Below are 24870 nucleotides of genomic sequence, written 5' to 3'. Positions count from 1 at the left end.
TTAGAAACTATTCTGCTTAATTATATTCCCAGAAAGGACATCAAAAGCTCATAGTAGGGCACCCCACAATTATTCTACGTACGGTGAATGATAGCTGTAGCCATAATCAATAAATTTCAGCCACCACTTTTGTTCACTGTTCGATAACTGTGGGGAAAAAAAAAAAGAAGAAGAAATAATAAAACTCTGGATTTTACCAGCATATATAAAGACAGATCTACACACTTTACCAGATACAAATCAATTAAACTCCTTTTGATTTTAAATGGTCTTTCACATACGCAGGAATTACTCTTCTTCAACAATGGGAAAGGATACAAGTTGAGAACGACATGCCAAGCAGATGGACCCTTGCATCTACTAGAAGAAAAGCTCCCTTGCATGTACTAGAAAGAAGCCCCCATTTTGACTGTGCTGGATAAAGCTACGGGAAATCTTTCAGTGCTGTTTTAAGCTCATGCTAAACATACAGTTCTGCAAAGTACATACCAGACAGCCAGGACCCAGCTGCATGTTCCCCAAAGCTAATGTGGACTCAAAGGACTTTCCTTCTTTCCTCAGAACAATCCTGCTCTCCCAACAAAAAGCCTAACAATGAATAGACCATGAAAAGGCCAGATATTTAGTGGCTCAAACAATTCAGCTGTCTTCTCCAGGGAGAAAAGAAGTGGTCAGCGGATGTGGTCGGGAGAAATCTCATGAAGAGAGCTTGCAAGCTGCTAATTTCAGGAAGTAATGAATTCTCACAAGCAGTAGTACTGAAAAAAAGGTAGTAACTGAGGTGTTGAAACTTTTGTTTTGTAAGGTTCCTTAGCAGAACATGCGTGCATTCTACAACCACGGACAGTATTCTGTAGAAACCATCTAACCATCATGCATTTCTAATTAAATTCTCTCATCAGACCAAAGCCAACAACAAAAACACACACACACACACACAAGAGAGATAGATAGCTGTCTTATCCCATGAATAAAATAAAGAATTAGGACAATGGGTAGTGAAGTATTTGCTGACCAGGGAACTTTAAAAGGTGATCCCATTATACTACTTTCTCTCAGAAGATTTCTTTCCTGTTATGAAGGTTACATCTAAATTCAAAAAGTTACAAGACTAATTATCTCTTTTCTTTCAACTCATCTTCTGCTTTTATATACAGTTAAGAATCATTAAGTTCAATAAGGCAGAGAAAGAACGAAGTTAAGTTAGTTAAACACTGTCACCTATCTGCTAGCAAGTATCTGCTAAATTAGACCTCCTTACCTTTTCTATTTGAGATAGTATTGTCCTGAGTTTTGGGTAAGATTCCACAGAGGCTAATTCACTATCATTTTTCTGACAGTAGAAGACAGCTTCTTGGAAGCTCAGATTTTTATCTGGTACAAACCACAGCTCTGCTCCATCAACAACAACTGGGGCTCCATGAATTCCAATTTCATCTATGTGGAAGAAATATCACACACATGAAGAATGAATCCTGAAAAAAAACCAGTTCTTTCTTTTTCTAAATCTAATAAAAAAAATCAGTTTCATGCTGGAAAGAGCAAACATTCTTGCACTCTGAGCTCTCTCTGAACCTACCTCTGCAAGTCATGGCCTTCACTAATATCAAAATGGTATTGCATAGCAACACAGTAAAGCCCTCATGAAATTTAGATAGCACTAAGAACTACATGCAAATAATGGAAGAATATGTAAAACTCTATTTACCTGGTATATACCATTCGGGTGTCTTTGGAGTGCTGCCTGTTCAGAGGAAAAAGGAACAGTCATTTCAAGGACATTTTCTAATGAAGTCACAAAAAAGAAAAGTGAAGGTTGGTACTGATTCCCCTCTTTTTGAATGATGGAAAAAGATAGAAATCATATACAGGTTTAACAGTTTAAAACTGGATGATGCAGAATTAATGGGGGTTTTGATGCCTCTTATAGATTTTATTTTTTTGTCCTAAGCAAAGGACAAGTATCACAGTACATATATGCCCATATTTCCCCAGAACAAGAAGTCTTCATGCCCCATAAAGGCTTTTAATGTGCACCTGAAATACAAAAGCCTACTGAATTACATCACTTCTAGTACTACAAGAAAAAAATGGATCTGTGCAGAGACACTGTGCTGTTCCTTCTGCGTTACCACTTTGCTTCCTCACTACATTGAGGAGCCAGTGCACCAATTTTACCAGAAGAGTAAGGGCTAATTCACATCAGTGAAAAGTGGACTGTATTTCTGAGATGTCTGCATGAAATTATAGACATATATCACTAAAATAGATTAAGTAAAGCCTCTAGATGTTGCAACTTAGTGACATATGCCAGCTCACCAAAACAAGGACCTATGAACAGAGGACCTGTGCACATGAAAAGATAATTCTCTCTTCACAGAAGCATCCTGTCAGATCAAGAAAGAACATGGGGGTAGTGGTGCTGAATCCTCCATCCTCGTGGTTATTTTCTGATACTTTTAGTTTTTGAATATTTTAAACATGTGTCTGTATCATCTGATACAGGCAAGCCTCATGTACTGACCTGCACCAGGTCAGAGAGGAAATGATAAAGCATTATTGCCCAATAACACCACTCTTTTCCTCAAAGAAGCACAGAAAAGAAAAAGAAAAATGATAAAAACCTGATGCTCATAATGTTAGCTCCTGATCACATTTTACTGCAGTACTTCCCATATCATTCATTTTCAGTTCAATAACAAGCAACACATCAAACATGCTGGCCTGCTCTCAGTCAGCCAGAAGCAGAGCGCTCCTCAAGCCTCATTCCCAAATTTGTATAATTTTACATCACAAAAACTGCTAATATTGAAATAAGAATAAGAAATCAGAGCATATCAACAAACATTTTAATAAGAATAAATAGAAGTAGATGCAGTCTACCTTTCGTTATCTGGCAGACCCATTCAAGTCTTGCCTCGCAATCAAAGGGTTTCATGTAAAATTCCAGTTCTCTGCCTTCATGGAAATAGTACCTCCAAAACGATCTCCGTGAAAACTGAAATGTCTGTAATAACAAGTAAGATGTAAAGTAAGAACAAGAAATGAAACTGGCATAGTACAGACCTCTGCAATGAAGCCATATTTGAAAGCATTTCAGCACAGTCTGTGTGTATTACTGCACTGCCAGTAACACACAAGTGATTTTTCAGAAATAGCAAGATACGACTGTAACTTCAAATATCCCTCATGCTAGCTGGGCTTGTGAACCAATTAGGCAAAAGGTTTAAAAGGAGTCTCTACACAGCAGTCTGTGTCTCTGTGAGCAATTTCTCGCAGTTGTCTTTTCACTTTTTTGTAGCACAAAGGGTCTCATCTGTTTTTATTACTGAATGATCTAAGACAGCCTGTTGTCCCAAAGAATTCTCATTCTTACAGAAAAAAAAAAACTATCCAAAATGAAACAGAAACAATCTTTCTTATTTAGCATTATTTCTTTTGTAATCAATCTTAAAATCTCAATTCACCCTTACTAATCTCTCCAATAATGAGAATTTTGCATTATTTTTGAAAGAGCACGTCTAAGTCTAACGAGCAGTGGAGAGAAGATAGTGTAGGTGTGAATATAGTCACAATGCCCCCCTCAAACTACTCTTATTTTGTCTAAAATATTTATTAGCTTAATATTGAAGAAAACAGCTTCTCAGCCTGGGGTCACAGCCATAGGAGAGGAGGATGAGGGGAATAGCTGTGAACAGAAGCAAAAGAATGCCACAGTCCTTTCCTTCAATAATAATAATATAAAAAAAATGAAGTCAGAGATGTTTCAAGTTAGCCTTATAGCAAGGAGAATATTGGAACGATCTTACAAAAAAAGAGTCTGGTGATGCTTCATAACAGCAGCTACAGCTGTGTTTCACAAGTAACCATGCAAATAGCCACAAAACAAGTAACATACACACTCCATGACAGGCACTCTATCCTGACTACTGAATCCTACTTTACATTTCAATTATTTTGTTAATTTACTTCTGCTTCAAAAAAAATCTCGATTTTAAAAGTCACTTGTAGAGTACTGTTTACTCTTCTGTTTTTGTCTCCACACTAAGTGTAGTGCATAGTACACAAGAACTACATAGCCTGGCATCATGCAGTATATAATAGTTTTGTTATTAAAATATTTTAATAGAAGCTAAGAAAATCTTAGGGAAGGTACTATTATCATAGCATTCGATTCGTAAACATTATTTGAACAAAGAAAAACTGGTAGGTAGGTGACGATTCTCAAAGGAAACACTAGCAATTTTTTACTATGCTCAGTTAAGAAAACATTTCAGCAAACACCTAAAATTCAATATGTCACTGACCAAAGTATTTTTTCCAAGTTCTTTCATGTATAAATATGCATATTGTTATTTTAAACCTTGAAACTAACCTTCAAAGCAGCACAGTCTCTTGTGTCATACTCATCCTCCAGATAATCGAGTGGCATAATAACACTGGTTACCTACAGGAGGCACAGGATGAAAGAATCATTACTTCAGTAATGATTTGCTGTGATGACTATTATCATTATGTTTATCATTATTGAAATATATGTTAACGTACACTCGCTGGACCAAAGAGCTTTGGGTTTGCGTACTTGTTATTATAGAGAGCGCTGAACTAACAATTTTAGGTAAATAAATCAATTACAGTGAGGAATATATTTCTAGAGAAGTCTAACTTATCATGGAGACAAACCGATAAATCCCAGCCTCAACTGTGCCATGAACACATTTTGTTTTTTCACCACCTTTTAGACCTTTATTATGGTATTTCTCTATTTTTACATTGAAATAATTTAACAAGAATATGATAAAAGACAGAAATTAGATTAATGTTATTAGAATATGTTTTATTAGGAATTGTGCCTGGATCTTTCATAAGTGCCCATTCTTCTGAATAATTCAGCTGTTTTAAGTCTGCCATATTTAACTTAAAATATTTATCAATTTATTTTCAATTCAGTCAAAGCTGAAAAAAATCAGGATGTGACATTTCCTGGTTACAACTTAACTTACAGGTTTATCATCGCTCCATTGCCAGGTTCCCAAAGAATCTGGACTCCTCTTATTCATTCCTATCCATACCCATCTGTCATTGCTGTAAGTAAACAAAACAAAATCTTAATTGAGGTGTACAGTTCAGCAGTTTCAGTTAATGAAAACACTAACCTGATCCACTGCATTACTTTGGATCAAGCAGCAAGCTCAAAGCTTAGGACTGCAAGTTGTAGCTCTTCAAAGAGTAAAACGGGTGGAAGATCTAGGCCCTCTTCTGTGCTTTCCTTTATTTATTTATTTATTTATTTATTTAAAGGATTTGTATGTTGTCTTTCCCTGATCACAGAGAAAACTAATGCCTTTGCTGCTGCACCATCACTTCATCAATTCCTACTTGATATAAAGTTCTTTTATATTTTTTCTTACAGAATGACACTGAGTTTTGTCTGGCTTGCTTCTCCTTCTCCAGGCTGTCTCTAGGTTGTCATCACCTCAAACACACTCTTCATTAAACCACACCAAAAATCTCCATTCCTACAGAAGAACTGACTCCATATATCCTTTACGTTTGTCACTGATATAAACAAACCAAATATGGGCATATATTTCAGCTGTGTGCCTTCACAAATGAACTACCAACATAAAAGCACACATAAACCCTACAGACTCTAATATCTGCTTAACAGACCGTTAAGAATTTGATCTAAATTACATGATTAGAATCAGAACTGTATTTCTTTCTAGGTTCTGACTTGTTCACTTTTATAAAAAGAGGATGCATAAACTGAAAGTTTCAGCTGTTCTGAGACACAAGTCATTACAAAAGAAAATGTTTACAGTGTGAAAAAGCACACACCTTAAGGTTTTGCGACAGAGATAGTGAAATAACAATGTCACATTACAGGGCTCTTGAGAGCTTTACCTGGATTACTATTTCATTAACTCATGTTGTACGATATATGGGTAAAACACAGGGCTATGGGACTTCTGAGTTTCATTTTTAACAAGAATTTTCTGGTTTAGACTTGAGAAACGGAGAAAGTAAAACTAAAATTACAATATATTAGCAGCCTAAGGCCCCAAGAAGAGATATTCAAGCAAATATGACATCGCATCAGCAGGAATCTCTGCTCAAAAATAATTTTAGATTCAAAATATTAAAGAGGTTTCTAACCAGCAGAGGTCATAGTTTGGAAAAGATTCCCAAAAGAGTAGTTTTGGCAAACTATCAAACTGTTTTAAGATAGCTCTTGTAGTTGTGAATACAACTTCATTATGTGTTTGCCTATGAAGGTAGGAGGATGGTCTCAGGTTTACCTGTGTAGGCAATGTTAAGAAAACACCTGACAACGTTTGGTAAGATGTGCCTTCCTGCACATATCACCATAAAAATGCTAAACAGCGACTGAAGTATTCTAATGTGCAGCACCAGAAAAGCACCTGAAACAGCCTGGGAGAACTTGAGGATGTGGTTCCAAGACACTTATTTTAGTACTGGACTGAAAAAAAAATTACATTCCAATAGTGGGTTCATACAACCAGATCTGGAAGCTTGCCCTTGGGATTCAAAGCTACAGAACAAATGACAGCTTAGCCCAGAGCATGTAGGCTAAAGCACATGAAATCTAAGAAGAGTAATGGCATGTTATTTGGTATGGATTTCATTAGGAGGAAAGAATCAGCCACTAACAGATCTCCCTTGTGATGACTGTTTCTCTCAACTCTAGTATTAATCTTCTGACACTTGTGTGACAGTGTGATCACACCAGCGTGAGCTTCTCATATTCAACATCCTTTAGTCTTTTAATGATTTCACATGAAGAGCCTTTAAAAAGCCTAGATACGCTGTATTTCTCCAGAGGGAAAACCGTGAGCAAAAATACTTACAGCTTTCTAACAGCTTAGTGGCTTTTAGCAACTTGCCTTTAGGACTTTTCCTCTGATTGTTCATTCCTATACAGCTAATGAGGCACTGTTTCACTCTCCCATCCTAGCCATCACCTATAGGTGTAGTGTGGTTTGAGCAACTGGTTATCAGAGAGGAATATCTACTCATGAAAGATTGAGACACTCATTTCAGAAGGATTTCTAGTCATTACCTCAGGACCTATAGCAATTATTTTCAAAATCATTCAGTTGTTTTGGGCTATTAAAAACAAAAACTTCCACTTTGCAATTAGCCTGCAAACACAGCAATGCTTTTCAGCTGGTCTAGCGCTTCTACATTATCATTCATTTGCTTCTTTTGGCAATGCTCAGTCATGAACATGAGTAACTCAGCCATCACTACACTATTCTTGACAGTACCTTTAAATTTAAGTAAAGCCTTTTGATAACCCTTTGACTATCACCTTATCATGGCCTACACACACACACACAGGATCCTCTAATTTTGTTAGACAACTATAAATTGCAACTCGCTCTCTATTGCAACTGAGCTTGCAGGAAGGAGTTTGGATGTAGTTCAGATGTTAGCCTCCTTGCAAAACATTTAAAATCCATACTGTACACTGGTTTCAAAATGGACTTCTGTGCCAGAGCATTCTTTGAGCTACATTCTTGGAACCTCCTAGAATTTTTCTAAATTTTCATCCTAAAAAATACGTGCAATTTGTGCTTTACAAAGTCTCCCATGCTCATTAAAGATGAAAGACCCTCCCCTGTAAAATATCAACAGTATCTCTCTGGTGTATCTCTCATAGAAAACTAAAATTTGATAAAAGTCAGCACTGTACAACAGTGAACTCCCTTTAAAATGAGTGATAATGTAACAGAAAAATTTTCTACTACTGTGTTTTACCTACTAAAATAGAAAACAATTTTTTTTTTTTGTCCCTCAAATCAGTTCCAACTCAAGATTAAGAGCCTAAATGAAGTTACTTTGACTTCTAGTTGCAAGTTCTCAACAAGAGGGAGAGTATTAACAAAAACTTGTGCATCTGGGCTAACATCCTAGCGGAGAAATTTGAAAGGATAGTGGAAAGAGAAGGCAAGACAGCAGCTTCTGCAGCAAGGCTCACCTAAAAGCAAAGCTCAGCCGATGCTGTTCCCCGCTCTGCAAGAGGCAACTACCATGAGCTGCATCCCATCCTGCCAACCACCCCGCCTTTAGAGGAAAAAAAGAGCACAGAAGCAGCATCGTTGCAATTCCCACAACATGTATCTTGGCTTTCACTGATGGTTTGACTAACGTCCTGAGAATAACATCAGTCACCTCTAGAAAGCATCACTGATACTTAAATTTGCAAGATTCAGAACCAATACTAAAGCAGAACTGTGTATATAAAAGGCAACTGATTTCTTTCCAACCAGGTGTCCTCACTGAAACGTTACTTAAAACCCATCCAAGTTGTTCCTCTCTGCATCCAGCATCACTGCCAGCTACAAGCTGCAGAATGCTCAGAAAAACAATCCTAGAGAATGAGAGAAAGTCAGAGAATGAGAGCAAGTCAACTGGATCTTTTCTGCCTGTACCATGTCCCTTGAAGTAACAAAAATTAAAAATAAAAATAAAAAAAGAAAGCTTATCTCATGTTTCTTTCAAACAGGCAAAGGATGGCAGGCAGCTTTTATTTTCTTTTCCAGTGGCAATTGCCCGACTTGGCTGGAGCAGTTCTAGCTCTTATTTGCCTCTGAGGTGGAATCTGAGTAAAGAACAGAATGGACTCGGCAAGCTGCCCTTTTCCTGGTGAACCAAACTGACTTCTGCTGGGATTTAAAAACAAGCAGCTCTCAATGAGTCACAGGAGAACCAAGCGAGTGGTGCGGGGAAAAAAAAAAAAAAAAAAAAACAACACCACAAACCAAAAGAGCCAAGGTGTGGCTCCCTCCCGGAGCAGAAATGCCTGCACTGAATGGAGAGTTTAGGTCACAGTTTGCATGGAGAAAATGCACGGAAAACAGACAGACTATGTGCCAATGCATTCCAGCAGCCAGTCACACCTAATGTTATTGTAGGATGATTTCTCCCACTTATCCAGATTATTTGGTTTTACTAAAATATTTGTTTTCTTCTCTCCTTTCTCAAATGAACTTATTTTCAGGCAAACTACACATCACTCAATCTCCAAAATACTTTATATAATCACCATCCTTGAGTAATTTGAAAAAGTAATTAACTTAGGTAATTTGTTGCATTGCACAAACAAACAAATGTAATTTAAATGACTTCAGGCTATATCAGCCATGTAGCACTTCTGTGCAGGAAGTCTGCAGTGCTCAAAAAGGGTTAGCCCAGCCCACACCTGTTTTGCATTATACTTGACACACACAGAATTTCAATTATGATTCCAAAGCCGTTTATATTATGCTCAATATATGGCCCTTCTGTTGAACTTCTGATAAAATGTTCCTGAAGTTCTGCAACCTCCCTTCTTTTAAGCTAAGTTTGATATTTCACACATATGGGAAGTGCAGTAGCATCCTGTGTCAGCTGACTTACTGGAAAGAAAAAAATCTTTGATCGCCAAACAGAAAATGGAAATTAACTGTAAATAATATCAGACATGGCCAGCAAGCTGAAAAGTGATACCTACTACTTCTTCTAAGAAGGAAAATTAAAAAAAAAAGTTAATTCTCTAATCATCCTTTATGGTATATTAGGTAAAAATTGTGACTGCAAAAGAGTATAATAGGATTTATAGATAGAAATAAGTTGTGCACTAATTTCTACTTCAGAGACTTTGATCACTTCAGCAAAGGAGTCACAGGTGGCTTTTATACATGCTGAACAATCTATTTGGAGAGCGTAGGAGTTAGCTTTTGTCTTTTATTGACCTAAACATTGATTGGGTAATTTTGATCATTTGTACATTTCTAGATAGATTTTTTTTCAGATAAATTGGATGTTCAAGCAAAAATCTCTTCAGTGATGAGGTACTAAAATTTATCATAATGCTGCATTTGACAGCTTTTAGATTAATCCTGATGTAGTTTGTGGATGAAAAGTTCAGATCATGTAACTGGCAGCATTTAAGTTTAAGCTGTCAAAAGTTCTGCAAGATCAGGCTGCCAATCAAAAAAATACATTGCACAAGGTCCTGATGTCACCTCAATGTCTAGTAAAGCTTTGCAGTGACAGATTCTTTGATTACAAAACCCTCTAAGGGTTAATTTCTTGACACTGGGAAAATCAACACACCTTTAATGCCCATATAGTGTTACTGCAGTTATGCCAAACAGCTTGCTGGAAGCTGTATTATTCACATGTTCAAAAGATAGCACCAATTTAGTCAGGAAGCATTTATTAAACAGAGGTACATATTACTAATCTGAAAAACTGAAATAACAACTCATTTCTAGATAATGTTCTAGTAAAGAACAGAAACAACTATTACTCAGCTGCGCCATAATGCAACATGAAATGGAAAACATTTATTACATCAGCACAAGCTTAAATTAATGTAAGAGAAGATGCTTAAAGCAAATCTTTTTCTCGTGCTCCCTATATCAACGTGAAATGTTTGCCTAAGCTGTACTCCCTTGACATTTCCCAGGAAGGCAGTGACACCACAAGCAGTTCAAATGCCATCTCTAGCCTTTTTTTTTTTTTTTTTTTTTTTAACTGTGGGAAACAGACTGGATGTACACTGTCTCATACTAGCCATTTGGGGTCAGCAGCAGCATTTGCTATTGACTGCTGTGCCTGAAGTCAAAGTCATTGGTTACCTGATTATTTTTCTCAGTATAGAATGAAGCACCTTGATTTCTTCTGAATGACTAAAACTAGGCAGGTGGCCTCCCAGGGCTTCACAGAACCTTTCTGCCTCTTCCCACGTCCTGGTCCTCAGCAGTCTTTCACTGTGGAAGAACTTCACAAGAGCCAAAAATCAGAATGAAAAATAGAAGAGGCAACAGCACTTCTGAAGTGCCTGCATGACTCAAATATGAACATAGTGTGCAGGAATGAGTAACAGGCATTTCCATGGGGAGCACGTTGGACTTTAAGTTTGACATTTTAACAGTCATTGTATTTTTTAAGTTTTGTTTGGCAACAGCTAAGCTCTAGAGCATAGCTAATAACATTTATTTCAAATGCTCCATCCTCAGTTTGACAAAATATCTGCTTTTCTTTATCAGAAATATTTTAGAAAACACCACTCAACTCATTCCAAAATTGCAAGCCAAATTACAGGTTTTACAGGATGTAACATACACCTCAGCTAACACATTCACTTGATCCCTCCCTCGCCTTCTGTCCGAGGTGACTCCTATTAGCTGGGTGTGCTACACCCACGTGCTTGCTCAGTAAGAGTTTGGGAGAAACTGCCAGGGCCGCCTGTCACATCCCATCAGCAGGACAAGGCCAGCTCTGCCGAACATCAGCTAGATCCATCCACCCAGGATCCTTGCCTGTGCCCTTGCTTTTCAAGCCAAGTTGCCCCACTTTGCAACACAAGCTGTTTCCAGTACAAGATGGTAGAAGAAAATAAATATCCAACAGGAATAACATTTTACCTTGTAGCAGGCGAGGCCAGATCCATTGTGCCACCCAGGAGGACAGGGATCAGTTGGCTTTGGGAGCACTTCTGGTTCCTTGGGTGGTCCAATGTATTCTTTGCAGATAGAAAATGCTTTAGTGATTTTACAGTCTTTAGTTTCCCACTTTCCAAGGGACTTCCCACTGGACATGGCCACACATCCTCCGGAAATCTCTAAGATTGAAGTCAACAAAAGGAGCGTTAAAATATTGATTGTTTTCCTCAAAATGAATGGGTTTCTAGATAACCACTTTACCTCAGTCTTGGGAATCCTTTAACACAGTACTGCACCACTAGTTCAATGTCAAATAATAACAATTTTTTTAACTGTTAAAATTTACCTGGTTGCATTGAATTCCAGTTAGTATATGTCACAGCTTCACTTTTTTTCCCATCCACCTCACCCCAAGAATATATTCCTGATTGGCTAATATCTTGCAAGCCGATCCAGAAGTATTTTTCTTCAATTTTGCTGTATTTTCTGATCAGACTGTTTATAAATTCTTGTTCAAACCTGAAAATGTAAAGATTAATTAATGTCAATATTCAAGAGACATCTGAAGCTAACAAGTCAATTTGAAAAGCAGACATGTTAGAACAATTACTTCAAGCAGTTGTCCAGGCAGTCCAATATGGACTGTATTCTACATTAATTGCATTTCTAAATCCTCTAGGGTAAATATTACCTTCTTTTAAGGGGTCAGCAGGCTGGGAGATAATATGCTTCCCAGAAGGCTCAATTCTGTAGGGATTTGCTTGTTTGTTTTACAGTGTGCAGCTCACAGAAGTCTTAATCACTGACTGAATCTTCAACATCTTACTGTAAAATACACACAGAAATCATAGAGCTGTACCTTACCTGCTCCTTATTGTAAGATTGCACTGTGCTCCAAACGATACTTCCGTTTTAAAAATCTTGTAACAGAAGTTTCCATGCCTCTCCCACTCCTGGTTAGAGAATAAAAGACATATTTACATACTACAGCTTAATTTAGACATTATGATCTATCCTGTCCAAGAAAGAAATCACTGCTAACACTGGCTGATGCCTGAGCTGACGTGCAGTATACAAAACAGAAACACAGTGCATCAGACATCCATTTGCTCAGCTAGGGAGGAAATGAGATATAAAGGATACATATTCCATGTCTGTATTCCAGATGAGAAACAGAAAATGAAACTCTCACATTCTAAGTTCCAAGGAACAATTCAACCACAGAAATAAAATACAGCACTGTTTCAGCTCAACTGTGCACAGAGTCTTCTGATTACTACGCACATTTAGAAAGAGGCACGGGGTGACAGCTAGTCCTATTCAAAACAATAGGAGTTTTGATGTTGTTGCACCAAGGCCAAGATTCAAACAGAGGAGTGATAAAAGGGTGACATTAGTGCTATGTTACTAAAAACAAACCAAAACAAAATTATATAGAAAAAATCTATGAACTTGCAAAAATGTGCAATTTTCAAATCTTTTCCCCTATATTTACAACTGAAATTTCAAAGAATATTAGTTTTGTTATAGTTTGTTACCTCTAGCCTACTAGTGCTGTTAATACTACAAAGAAAGCTACGATTCCTTGTGCTGGCAGTCTCTGAAGAGACACAGTGAAAATACTCTCAAGTTGTGCAGAAAGAGAGTGCACAAGTGTATTTTCTCTTACACATGGAAAAAGGAACCGAAGAACTTTGCAGTATCTGATAAGACCACCCCAAGACTGTTTAAAACAGAAAAGAAGTTTGAAAGCCTTATTTATGTTTTAACACGTGTTATACTAAACAAAGCAAAACTGTATTCGAGACAAAGAACAGAGATGGGAGCCAAATGAAACAAACAGGGACCTAATCTTTTTTGTTTATCAATCTCCACATATCCTTATGTTGCAAAATACTTTTCCAAAATTCAATTTAAGTAAAAACCACAAAGCATTAGTGATCTTTCATCCAGGAAAAAAAAAATCTTAAAAAAAAAATTTTAAACAAACAAATAAAATGCAACATCTCCCTCCTGGCTCTAAGCTCATACTTTCAACCATGAACACAGTGCTAATCTACTCAGTGTCTGATTAAGAGAAGATGAAGTTTACCAAATTTGTGCATGTATACATTGTATATTGTACACATTGTACATGCATTGTACATTGTATTCATATATCCTTTTTAAGCTAAAGTGTTTTACTGTTTTTCTTCTAGAGGTTAGCAGGCAAGAAGGTAGGGGAAATAAGCAACTTCATGCAGACTTCTGAACCAAGTGAAGGTAAAAAGTAGATTTTTATTACCTCTCTCAATGAGCAACTTTTATCCGATTTTGTTTCATTCAAAATCTCTCCTCTTTTTTTGCATACATATTTCAATTTTTCTTCACAGGATTTGACTTTCCACCGTCCCAACTGTTAGGGATAATGAAAAAAAAAAAAAAAAAGGTATTTCAAATTCTGAAATCTTGCTGTTTCCACAGTGCAGGCACCTGCTCTCTTGTGCCATTTCCAGGAGAACAGGATGTGATCCCTGACTCCCTCCTCTTGCCCTCGTCTTCCATGCACAGCCCCCATCCTTTTCTCTCACCTAGGTGTCACATCCTTAGACACGGCAGCCCAAATTGGGCCTGGAGAGGACTGAAAACAGCTTTTGCATTCAAAACCTCACCCCACCTTCTTCCTAGCACTGCACTCCAGACGCGCAAGGATGCAATAACACAAATGCAGAGTGACAGAGGTGACCTGCTGCCCCAGCAGCACCTGCCTCAGAGCTGGGAGCATTTTTTTTTTCCTCCTTTTCCTTCCAATTATTTGTGGCAAACAACCCCTCCAGACAGACTAGCAAGCAGTGGCTAAATGATGCTAATAAGTTTGCTTTTAGAAAGTGATTTTTAATGAAGATATGGCTAATTTACCTGGATTTTAAAGACTATTCCAGAAGTAAAAACAGCTATCTAATTTTCTCTCCCCTCTTTGCTTTTACATATATAAGTGTTGCCTCTACTATGATGAAAAAAAGACCTAAGAAAAAAGACCTAACAAATCAACACTTTATTCCTACCTCTCCTGAATATGCCACGCAGTTAGGAGTGCTGTTAAAAGGAACTTTTGGTTCATTCTGATCCCAGTAGGTAAAAAACACAGTTGAGCCATCTGACCATTTGAACAAGGTCGGCACTCCTTCATTGCTGAAACCCATCCACATTTCCTCTTTCACATCTGTAATTTTAAATGAAGACAAAACCATAGTTTCAGAATAATAAACAAGTTAACTGTAAAAGACCATGAAATCAGCAAAATTATTTTTCACTGTAATGAACAAAGTAAATGCTGCTATTTTTTTCTTCCAATGAAAACAGGGATTTGAGACATTTGTTATCTTGTTTCTTAAATTACACTCATGAATGTAAGTTTTATACAGAAGGTAACAAGCAATGGTGAAGAAAATAGAGAAATAATAAAGAAAAAGGATGAAGAAAAATGAAACCCTCATTCAGAATCTTATTTTAGAGTGCAGATAGAAAGATAACACTATGGAATACAGACAACATCTATTAGTTCAGTGACCCAGCAGTCAAATATTGACCCAGTTATCTATAATCCTCTCTGAATCAGAAAAATAAACAAAAACTATTAGGAAAATAGAAGGAGGTTAGTCCATTAAGGCATAAAAATAAATAAAACAGATCAAATTTAATGTGGACGGGGGGGAGATAGGGGGGAAAAAATAATGTCAAAGTATGTAATACACTAAAGTCAGTGCAATAATGCCTCTGAAATGGATGAAGTAATAATATTGCTCCACCAAGCCTCTACCATTTTACTTGAACCACTGATATATTAATTTCCATTCTCATAGTGATAATATTTGCTTTTCTCCTCCCAAAGAGCTAACAGAGAGGGACTGGACCTGAACACCAACACGTGGCACAAGCCCGCGTACAGCTCTGGCATGAGCTCCTTCGTTTAAAAGCTGCAGATTACAACCACCTGGAGCCCACAACACATTTTGTAATTAAGGTGCACAGCACTTGGCGTTTGACCTTTAAGCCACGTGTCCCCACTTACCTTCATGAAGCTTTGTAACAACCAGCTCCACATCTGCTAATGACTGCATGCTCATGAGGTCACCCTGCTTCTCCTTGCACGACGCATGCGCTACACCCCAAGCTGCCTCCTTGTTGACCAGCATGTAGCAAAAGCCATTGTGGGGAAGCCAGCCCGAATCACAGCGAGTCTCCAAGTGTCTCCAAAACTCTGACAGTAGAAAGAAAGTGAGTTAGAGGCCTTTGTTTTAAACACTGAATAGTTCACTGTGCCCTTTTTTTTCTCTCCAATATTTTAAATCTTGCAGCACCTCAAAAACAGCCAGAACACAGCAGAACGTGTTCAGAGACAAACAGCACAGCCCTTCAGTGCTAATGTTTTGAGACAGCACCACACTACAGTGAAGCAAGTACTCTTGACTGAGCAGCATTATGGGGATTAGCAACATTTTGGAGCAATGATGTGGGCACAAGAAGAAAGAAGTTAGCAGGAGTGAAAGTAAAAAGCTAGAATTTATTCTGGTTTAGTGTAAGCAAAAGGTTCAGAAGTAATTGGAGCAAGATTTCAGAGGCAAATAGAAGCAAAACCAGTTACTTCATTGCAAGGCAGCAGCTTCAACAAAAAGTTGGTTGTTTTGTTCTGGCAAGGGGGTGGCACTTCTATAGTGCATTATTATCCATACGCATTGCAGTACCATGCAAAAGACTACTTTCGCATCGCTCATAAGAAAACAAATACCCAGGTTTAAATATTTTTCTTCTAATATGAAATATAAAATAATTCAAAATATTTTATGTATGCTAAAAAGGTATATATTGCAAGTCTTGCTCGTTCAAGACATCATATAAAAGATGCCAATCTCACAAATGAACACTAGTAACACCTCCACATCTCCAATAAAGGATCCAGAAAACAGACAAGGATGGTTATCTGACAACTAGTTTTCTAGAAATCGTTTATATGTTTGAAGCACTTTAGTTAAATGTGAACTAATTTTTTTCCTCAATAAAGGCACAAACCTACCCAGGAGACACTCCATGATACTGTCCACCCTCAGGATGCTGCTTCAACCGTCTTACCCCAGTTCTCCCTATGTACAAGCGCAGTTTCATCTTTCAGTGAAGCTCTCCCACAAGAGCTCCACAGACTGGTAGGGCCAAAGCCCACGCAGGAGAGAGGGCAGTGCACGCAGGAAGGGTCAGACATCCAGGTGTAGGTGATGAGCCACAGATTGGATGCAGGTAGATGTCACAGGTGGGCAGCATGTATGTGTGTGTGTTTAGGGAGGCAGAGTAAAACCCTGATTTGTTTTGTTCTTCTCATTCTGTTAGCGACTGCCATTGCAAGATAAAATTAATGGGCCAAGTAAACATTAGACACTGGGCCAATTATCAACAGAGGCAGACTTGGCTTCCAGTGCTGGGCTTGGTTTCAAAAGACAGTAAGGTCACTTAACAACTTGCATTTCAATGCAGAACGTGATCTAAGCCCCAGGTAGGCCAAATTTTATGTCCATACCCCCAAACTGGGCTAAAAGCAGTGATAGGTAGGGACAAAGTACAACAGCTGTTGCAGACTTTCAGAGAATATGAAAGAAGGTACAAGGCATAAAGGAAAATACTACAAAGAGGGCAGATGAGAAATGCTTGGTGCGTGCTGGGAAATGCTTAGAGTATGAATGACAAAGCTGAGAAAAACGAAAGATTTTTGTGATGCATCATCTTGACAACAGAGAGTTTGGTTCTCATCTGCTTAGATACCTAAACACCACTGTGAAAACACTTGGGTAAAGCTGTCTAAGCAGTTTTGGGAAAAGGAAAAAGAACTTCACAAATTAACATTTCTCTCATACTAACATATAAAAACAAACACATGCAACATCGTCCTACCTGGCAATTTCAAAACCTTCTTTAATGACTTCTTGCAAATATAGGGAAGTGGAGTCCCACAGTGGTAACTCTGCCACTGACCCGAGGTGGCATTCATCACCACACAGCTAGTCTCATCCAGAGGGGTCAAATTCTGCATATCTATATACAGAAAGAAATAAAAATAGAAGAGCACAAGTCATCTAACAATAAGTTATGTTAGGCATCATTAAACTGCCTTTTTTTTCCTCAAATACAGAAATACTTAACATATTTTGACATATTACAGTAACTCATATTTGAAGACCATGCTTTAAATGAAGGCACCTGTCCTAGCATAGGTCCCACACAATGTTTTGTGAGACAGAAAGCTACAGAATCAAAGAAACCAGCCTCCTATTCCAATGTTTAATCCTATAACCATGAGAAATGTTCTGTTTACACTACAACAAACCCTTTGGCTGAGCACTTTCCCAGACTAAGCATATCTCTTTCTGCAGCCCTCAGTTTCCTTTGGCAGCCCTGGTCTAGCCCCACTCCCCCTGCAGCTCTGCACAAGGCCCCACATTAAAAACACTGCGAAGAAGAATTATCTTTGTAGCCTCTTTCCATTGGTACCTTTGGCTTTCTCTTTTGGTGAGCCCTGAGGAAACCCTCCCCCTGCACAGCACAACCCAGCTCAACCTCGCGGGGCCCATCCAGCCTTCCGCAGAGAGACTCCGCAAACACCTAACTGCTGACATGGGAGAGCACCAAGGAGACAGGCCCTGACCCCTTGCACAGGTGCACAGCAAAAGGACAAGAGGGAATGAGCACAGCTTACAGCAGGAAAATTCCTACTAGATGCTAGTAATGTTTTTTTTTTAAAAAAAAAAACACTGACAGGGTAGTCAAACACTCGGTCAAGTCAGCTGAAGGCGCTGCGAGATCTACATCCTAGGAGCCATTAAAAGGTGACTGGACAAAGCCCTGAGCAACCTGCTTTACATGAGCCAGGAGTGGGACTGGAGACTGCCAAAGGTCCCTTCCACTTCTCGTCATTCAGGGACCCTGGCAACTCAGCTACAGCACAACTTAGAGGTAAAATATACTTCACACACTGACTTCCCCTGGAGTAAAACTAACTCTCTTTTTTGTGCCTTCTTAGTGGTATTTTAGTTACAATGATCTGCTTTTATAACCATGAAAGTCTCCACTTAGAAAATAGAAATTTTTTAAAAATAAAGCCTCTACCAACACGGAAAATAGAAACTTAGCTCAAAGTAAACATTAATTGCAGAAAAATCATTTAGCATTATCCACCATTTAGCTTTCACCAGTATTCCAAAGAGTACAAATCATCAAATTCAAACCTCCCAAAAGTTGCATAACTCTCCTCCCAATGTCCAGTTCCTATTGCTTTTAAACTGCAGTTTTAACTTTCTGATGACAGGGCTAGCCCAGTCACCCAAGTAAAACCACCGACGTCAGAACACAGTTTATTGCACTTTCACACCTGGATGTTTAACTTCCAGTTAGCGTGCCTGCCAAGACTGCAGGCTGAATTATGCTCCTGAAACTCAGGACAGTCTAACCTAGCACTGCACACACTCCTGTAGTGTTGTGGGAGTTGCAGAAGAAGGGGCATCCAACAGTCTAAGTTGCAGAGAAGCCCTTAAACTTTCCGAAAGAAAGCCTGTATTTGGAAAAATCCTATAGAAAGCTCTTGTTAAATCATTCAAGAAAGTAACAGAAATCACTTCTCATTCCACAGATTTCATTTCACAGGCTAATTTTAAAAAAGTCAAATTTAGCTTGAATGGCAAGTAATATCAATTTCAGTATTCTGATTATTATTTCTCAAGGATTCTCATATATAAATAAGAGGTTTCCAAAGGTTTGCTACTTCTTTCATTTTCACTTAAAAACAAATTCAAGGAACCTTTACATCTAAAAACACAGGTTAGGCTCCTATGTAATGTCAACTCTTGCACACTTCAATAGCTGTAATATTTGTTGTAAGTTAATGCATTCTGTCAGCAAGAAATTTAGCAACATAATCTACAGCTGATAAAATGGATCTCAAAGATACTATTTAAGTTGCGTCTTTAATACAATTTATTACCTCAATTTTCAATAAATACAGAATTAATACAGACAGCAAGATTTACTGTTTGGGAAGAAAAGATGTTTCTCAATTTCTAAGAGAAATGGAATAAAAGTGTTTGCTTTGATGAAGTTCAATGGGAAAACAAACAAACAAAAAAATCCAGAAACCCCCAAAACCCACAAAGACAAATGATAGTTTTTGTGAATATTTTTCATAGCACCAGAAACATCATTACCTGGATGCCAGCTGAGAAAATTCAAGGGTTTGTGATCTGACCACTGCCAACCTCCAGAAACATCCAATTGATTTAAGCCAATCCAAAACATCTCAGCAATGTCATCCTTACCTAGATTTTTTTTTTAAAGAAAATAATTAGTATAAACTATTTATCTTTTATTGGTCACTTTTAATTTAAAAATGTCAACTGAAAGGGCATTCACCTGAGAAAAAAAATGCTACTACAATCTTATGTACAATTTTCTTGAGCCAAGAAAGAATTTCTCACATTTACCCAACCACTTCTCTTGTCTGAGAGCCTTCAAAAATTTATCATTTTTTTCTCATATTGCTTAAAACGTTGATTTCTCCAGGTCAAGCCTGAACATAAGTGAACATCATGATTTCATGATAACAGAGCAAGCTACTAACATGCTGCTAAAAATAAAATAAAATAAAAACACCCCCACTTGTTAGGAATATGAACAATAATGCGACAATATGAACTATAATGAAAGCACATAGCGAAATTAAACTAAATTGAGTTTACCAACTCATTTTTGCTATGCAAATTTAAAGCATCACAGGGTTTTAAGTATCAATAAGTTTCAATGCAGAATTTTAAGTCTGAAACTAAAATACTATCTTCACTTTATGTTATTTGTCAAGATTTTCTGGTATTTTCTTACGTCAATAATTACACCCACCTTGTATGTAACTTAATTCAGTTTCATCTTGGATGCTAAGTAGATCTCCCCCTTGTCTTTGACATGAAATATAAGCTTCTTTCCAAGAAAGAGCAGACTGCGTATTAAACTGGTAGCAACTTTCGGAGCCCGGATCATGTTCCCAGATATCATGACAACCATCCTCTGCTTAAAACAAGAACATGATACTTGTAACTATAACTATACTGAAATGGCATAAAGTAAAAAAAAAAAAAAAAAAAAAAAAAGAGAGAGTTTATATGCATATTTATATTAAAAACATGTGTACTGCAAAGTAATTGTGCACTGACTGCTCTACCAACGCTGCAGTAGAAAAGGCATCTGTTTTACCCAGTTTAACAGCAAGGGGCTGCACCAAGGTGGAGATATACATACATGAAGTGACGGGGCTCTTTTAGGATATCTATTTAGAAAGTCAACATGCCTGGTTGTAAGCAGAATCCCCATTTGCCGTCATGAGTGTAGTCTTCAGACGTGGAGCACCATTTGCCACCTGCGTGTGTTTCATCCTGAACGCACTCGTGATGCCAGCTCTTATTATACAGAAAAGGGAATACACAGGGCTTTCCATAGGAGTTCCCATCTCTGGTATAAATCTCTAGGAAAAAAAAGCAAGCAAAGAAGTAGGTAAAATCACCTTGGGGTGGAGAGGGCTGCAAGTAAGTGTTACTGTTTGTACAGACAGGGTTAACTTCAAGGTAGGCAAATCACACTTGTGGTCTGAAAATTCTATATCCTGTTGTTAAATGCAATACACTGCAATGCCAGAATTGAAAGAGGCAAGCCAAAAATATTTTTTTTGTACTCTTTTTCTTCCAAGTGGAGCATAACACATCAGAAGCATGCTTCTGTCTGGTAGACACGTTTTCCTAGGGAAATCCAGATGGTTTGCACAGAGCACTATGGAACAAGGTGCTAGGAAATGAATACATGCAAGAAAAGGAAAATGAATTTTGAAAGGGACCTACTGCACCTTTCATCTTGGCCACTCTGAACAGCTCAAATATAAAGAAAAGTCTGCTATCAAGTGGGACACAATGTTCACCATTTCTGCCAGATCTTCTTCTGGAATTTCAGACAGGATCAGGCTCCAGGGCAAGCGGGGAGGCTATTGGAGTAACGGAAACCAATGGCTCCTGACAGCCAAACAGGCTGCCAGCTAGCAGCACACACAAAATTTGAATGTACAGCCTACCAGGGAAGAAAATATCCTTAAATCCTCTCATTTAGGTTAGCAGCAAAACTCCCACCCACTGTGAAAAGGACAGCTCCAGTTCTGATGGAGCACGGTGGGTATTCCATAACCTGAAAGGGCCTCACTAAAGAAAGGAGGTGGGGGTAGATATAACTAAGAATTCGTTTAAAAAAAAATACGCACAACTGCGGAAATTCCATATTTTTTTCCTCCTTAAAAGTGGTAAAGTTGAATGCCAATATCTCACTGCAGCAGAACATTCTACCGCTTTGTCAATTAGCTCCTTTACGTGATTAACTTCAAGGAATTATTGGCAAAGACCTATAGCCCTCCCCAGGAATCTGTGCTTCTGCCAAGTGCCCTGCAAACTTACCACGGTAGGGATCTCGACATATGTCATCCGAGGAACTGTTGCTTCTCCACTGGTCTGACGCGTTTATGCTTGCGGTCACAAAAGTACCTTTGATGGTCACCTTGTACTGAGACGCTCCGAGGATGGACGCGTCGGCACATCGCCACCAGAGCATAAGCTCCGCATTACAGTCAACCATTTTCAGGCGGGACAGCGATTTGGTGAATATATCGAGGCCCAGACACTGCTGGGACCCCAAGTGGAAAAGGCGATTCTGGGAGACCCATTTCCACAAAGCTTCGCTCGTCTCCTCGCAGTCAGCTATCACTATCCGCGAGTTCTTAACCTGCATGCACTTGTTCAGGGCGTCGTGGCGAATGGTGAACGCATCGTTGTCTGTATGTGAACACACAGATTTTCACCTATAGGTGCAACTAAATATCACTTTTGCAGGAAGCTTGTTTTCAGAAGTGCATTCATGTTCTGAGATAAGATACCAGGGAAGTACACGAACTGCTGTTTATACATTATTCTATACTGCAGACGAGTAATTACTTTTTCCTGTTCTACTTACGGAACAAGAACAACAACAATTAAAAAAACCTTATTTCAAAGTGGTTACAAAATGAGGTGACAGATGAGACCTTTCTCTAAGCCCTATTCTATCAAAGAGAATTCTTTTAATTTTAATGAATCCTGATGGGATTAATCCTTGATCAATCTGCAACCTAACTGGGTCAAGAACATCTTCATGTCCACAGACATGACTAAATGCAGTGACACACAGCAGGCAGCATAAAAGCAATTACTAATAGTCTTCACTCGGCATTTTTCTTTTCTTAAAAATCTTATGTGATACACAGCATGATAGGCTCATATTTGAATTAGTTTGTGAGTACAACTGCAACATTGTTTATGGAATTTTTAAAAAGCACAATTTCTGAAGAAGAGTTTTCAGTTCACTGCAAAAAGCGCAGCGAAGCAGGGTTCTGAATATACTACGCAACGCAGCAGGGGTATTACTTGCAAAATTAGTGTATCATTAAAAAATGATTTTTAAAAGGTATGAATAGTTCTACCGAGGTAAGTTGACACATATGACAGGATAAAAACACTTCTATATAAAGTTGCAGGAAGTTTAAAATAAGTCTGGTTAAAAAAAAAAAAGCCCTAAAACCATTTCTATGCCACAAATAAAGATGTTCCCATAGCATAAAATTTCCATGAACCAGGCTGAAAATCACCTGTGCTGTCCCAGACCCACAGGGCTACTACTATGCTGCTTAAAAGGAGGAGTGTGTTAGGTAAGTTTAATAGAATATGCTGTCAATCACATTCCAACTGCCCTTGTATTAAAAAAAAAAAAAAAAAAAAAAAAAAAAAGTTAATAATAGGTTTTGGCTGAACAGCAAGGAAAATATTCAGTGATGTTATTCTGTGAATTTCACCACTATTTCCCAGTATGCCAATGAATTTTCCACTCTATAAATGCCAAATAGTATCTGAATGATACCGAGTTGGTCGAGCTGCAGAGAGGAATCTCTAAGTCAGCGACCTGCTTGAGCAACTTCTGCTAAATCGCACATTTTAACCAACCTTCTCCTTAACCCTCCTTATTAATTAAGATGGGGATTTCAACCAACAAATCTTGTTCTTGTGGTCTCTCGTTATCCTGTGCTTTTTCAGCATTACACCCATTTTTGCTACCAGTTTTTTAATCTCTCCCCTCGGGACTTTTTCTTTTTTTTTCCCACTTCCCGCGGCACGTCCCCTGCACCCGCTTTCCTCTTTCATCATTCGCTTCTCAACCGTGATTCTGACAGCAAGACGAGAAACCGCCGCTTTCCAAAACTCCCCTCTCCAAAAACACGCTGACACGAAGCCGCAGGTACACGCGGACGCTGCGCTGGTTCCCAGCGGCTCCCTCGGGCACTGGAGGAGCCTCCGCGCTGGGCAAGGCGAGCAGCGCTTCCCCCGACGCTGCCCGCGCTGCTCCCGGTCGCCGCCCCAGGGGCGCCCACCCCGCGACGACGGTCCCTCCGCGGCCGCGCAGCGCCCGCTCCGTGCCGCGCGGCAAGGTGCGCGCCCGCTTACCTGCGCCGCCGCGGCGCGCCGCGCAGCAGGCGAGCAGCCAGGCGAGCAGCCAGGCGGCCCAGCGGCCCCCCGCCGCCCGCGCCATCCCTCCGCGGCGCGCAGCCTGCGCGGAGCGGAGCGCACGGGGCTCTGCCGGCGAGCCCGGCGCGGGCAGGGAGCGGCCCCATTGGTCCGCCCCGCGGGCAGGGAGCGGCCCCATTGGTCCGCCCCGCGGCGCGTCACTTGTTGCCAGGAGAGCAGCGGCGCCGCGGTTGGGGCGAGGTGTGGGGCGGGCGCGGCTCTGCCGGCAGCTGGAGTTCGTAGTAGGGAAAAGACTTTGACAGGGAGATCTTCAGTGGAAGAATGAGGAAAAGGTGAGGGAAAAGAGAGCTGCTGGGGAGAAAAGAAGGAGAGAGGAGGAAATCGGAGGAAAACCGAAGGCGAAATGAGGAAAACTGAGGAAAACTGAAGAAGAGGTGAGGAAAACTGAGGGAAAGTTGAGAGAAACTGAAGGGGAGTTCGGAGAAACTGAAAGAAAGATGACGCAAAAGGTGGAAAATGAAGGAAAGTGAAGGAAAGTGAAGAACCAAACCTGCTTCTCCTGCAGAAATCAAAATTAAACTAGGAGGAAAAAAAATAAAGTTACAAGGGATAGCAAGAGAAATTGTTAAGAGGGGGGATAAATGAAGAAAAAGTGAAGAACTAGACCTAGCTTTCACAAAAGTAAAAAATAAAAGTAAAAAATAAATAAATAAAAGGGAAAGGAAAGCGAAAGTGTAAGTGGGGAAAGAAATGGACAGTGCCAGGAAACCCAGAGGTGGTGCCGACTGGCTGCTCCAGGAGAGCCCCTGAGCAGGGTC

General features: G+C 39.2%; 1 protein-coding gene across 2 annotated transcripts in view; it reads right to left on the bottom strand.

Moving 5' to 3' along the window:
* The window catches only part of LY75 (lymphocyte antigen 75), a 41406-nt gene extending 17290 nt beyond the window's left edge, over nt 1–24116 (bottom strand). The window contains exons 1-19 of one of the 2 annotated variants that reach the window (XM_088519466.1): nt 24032–24116; nt 21959–22333; nt 20815–20988; nt 20370–20534; nt 19682–19792; nt 17379–17519; nt 15511–15699; nt 14504–14661; nt 13744–13854; nt 12324–12412; nt 11806–11978; nt 11442–11638; nt 10653–10795; nt 5004–5085; nt 4376–4447; nt 2884–3007; nt 1709–1744; nt 1262–1437; nt 83–147 (exon numbers count right to left, since the gene is read on the bottom strand). In XM_088519466.1, the coding sequence (XP_088375592.1) occupies nt 83–147; nt 1262–1437; nt 1709–1744; nt 2884–3007; nt 4376–4447; nt 5004–5085; nt 10653–10795; nt 11442–11638; nt 11806–11978; nt 12324–12412; nt 13744–13854; nt 14504–14661; nt 15511–15699; nt 17379–17519; nt 19682–19792; nt 20370–20534; nt 20815–20988; nt 21959–22333; nt 24032–24116 (2666 nt within the window). Of the gene's footprint in view, nt 1–82; nt 148–1261; nt 1438–1708; nt 1745–2883; nt 3008–4375; nt 4448–5003; nt 5086–10652; nt 10796–11441; nt 11639–11805; nt 11979–12323; nt 12413–13743; nt 13855–14503; nt 14662–15510; nt 15700–17378; nt 17520–19681; nt 19793–20369; nt 20561–20814; nt 20989–21958; nt 22334–24031 lie in introns of those variants that run through there. The other variant, XM_088519467.1, reaches the window with a different exon arrangement.
* Between the last annotated feature and the right edge of the window lie 754 nt (nt 24117–24870).

The sequence above is a fragment of the Tinamus guttatus genome, unplaced genomic scaffold (assembly GCF_059628265.1).
Source record: "Tinamus guttatus ecotype Peru unplaced genomic scaffold, ASM5962826v1 Tinamus_guttatus_pri_ptg000060l, whole genome shotgun sequence".
NCBI classification, from domain to species: domain Eukaryota; kingdom Metazoa; phylum Chordata; class Aves; order Tinamiformes; family Tinamidae; genus Tinamus; species Tinamus guttatus.
Note: the sequence above shows the minus strand (reverse complement) of the source record. Positions and strands in the feature narration are given on the sequence as shown.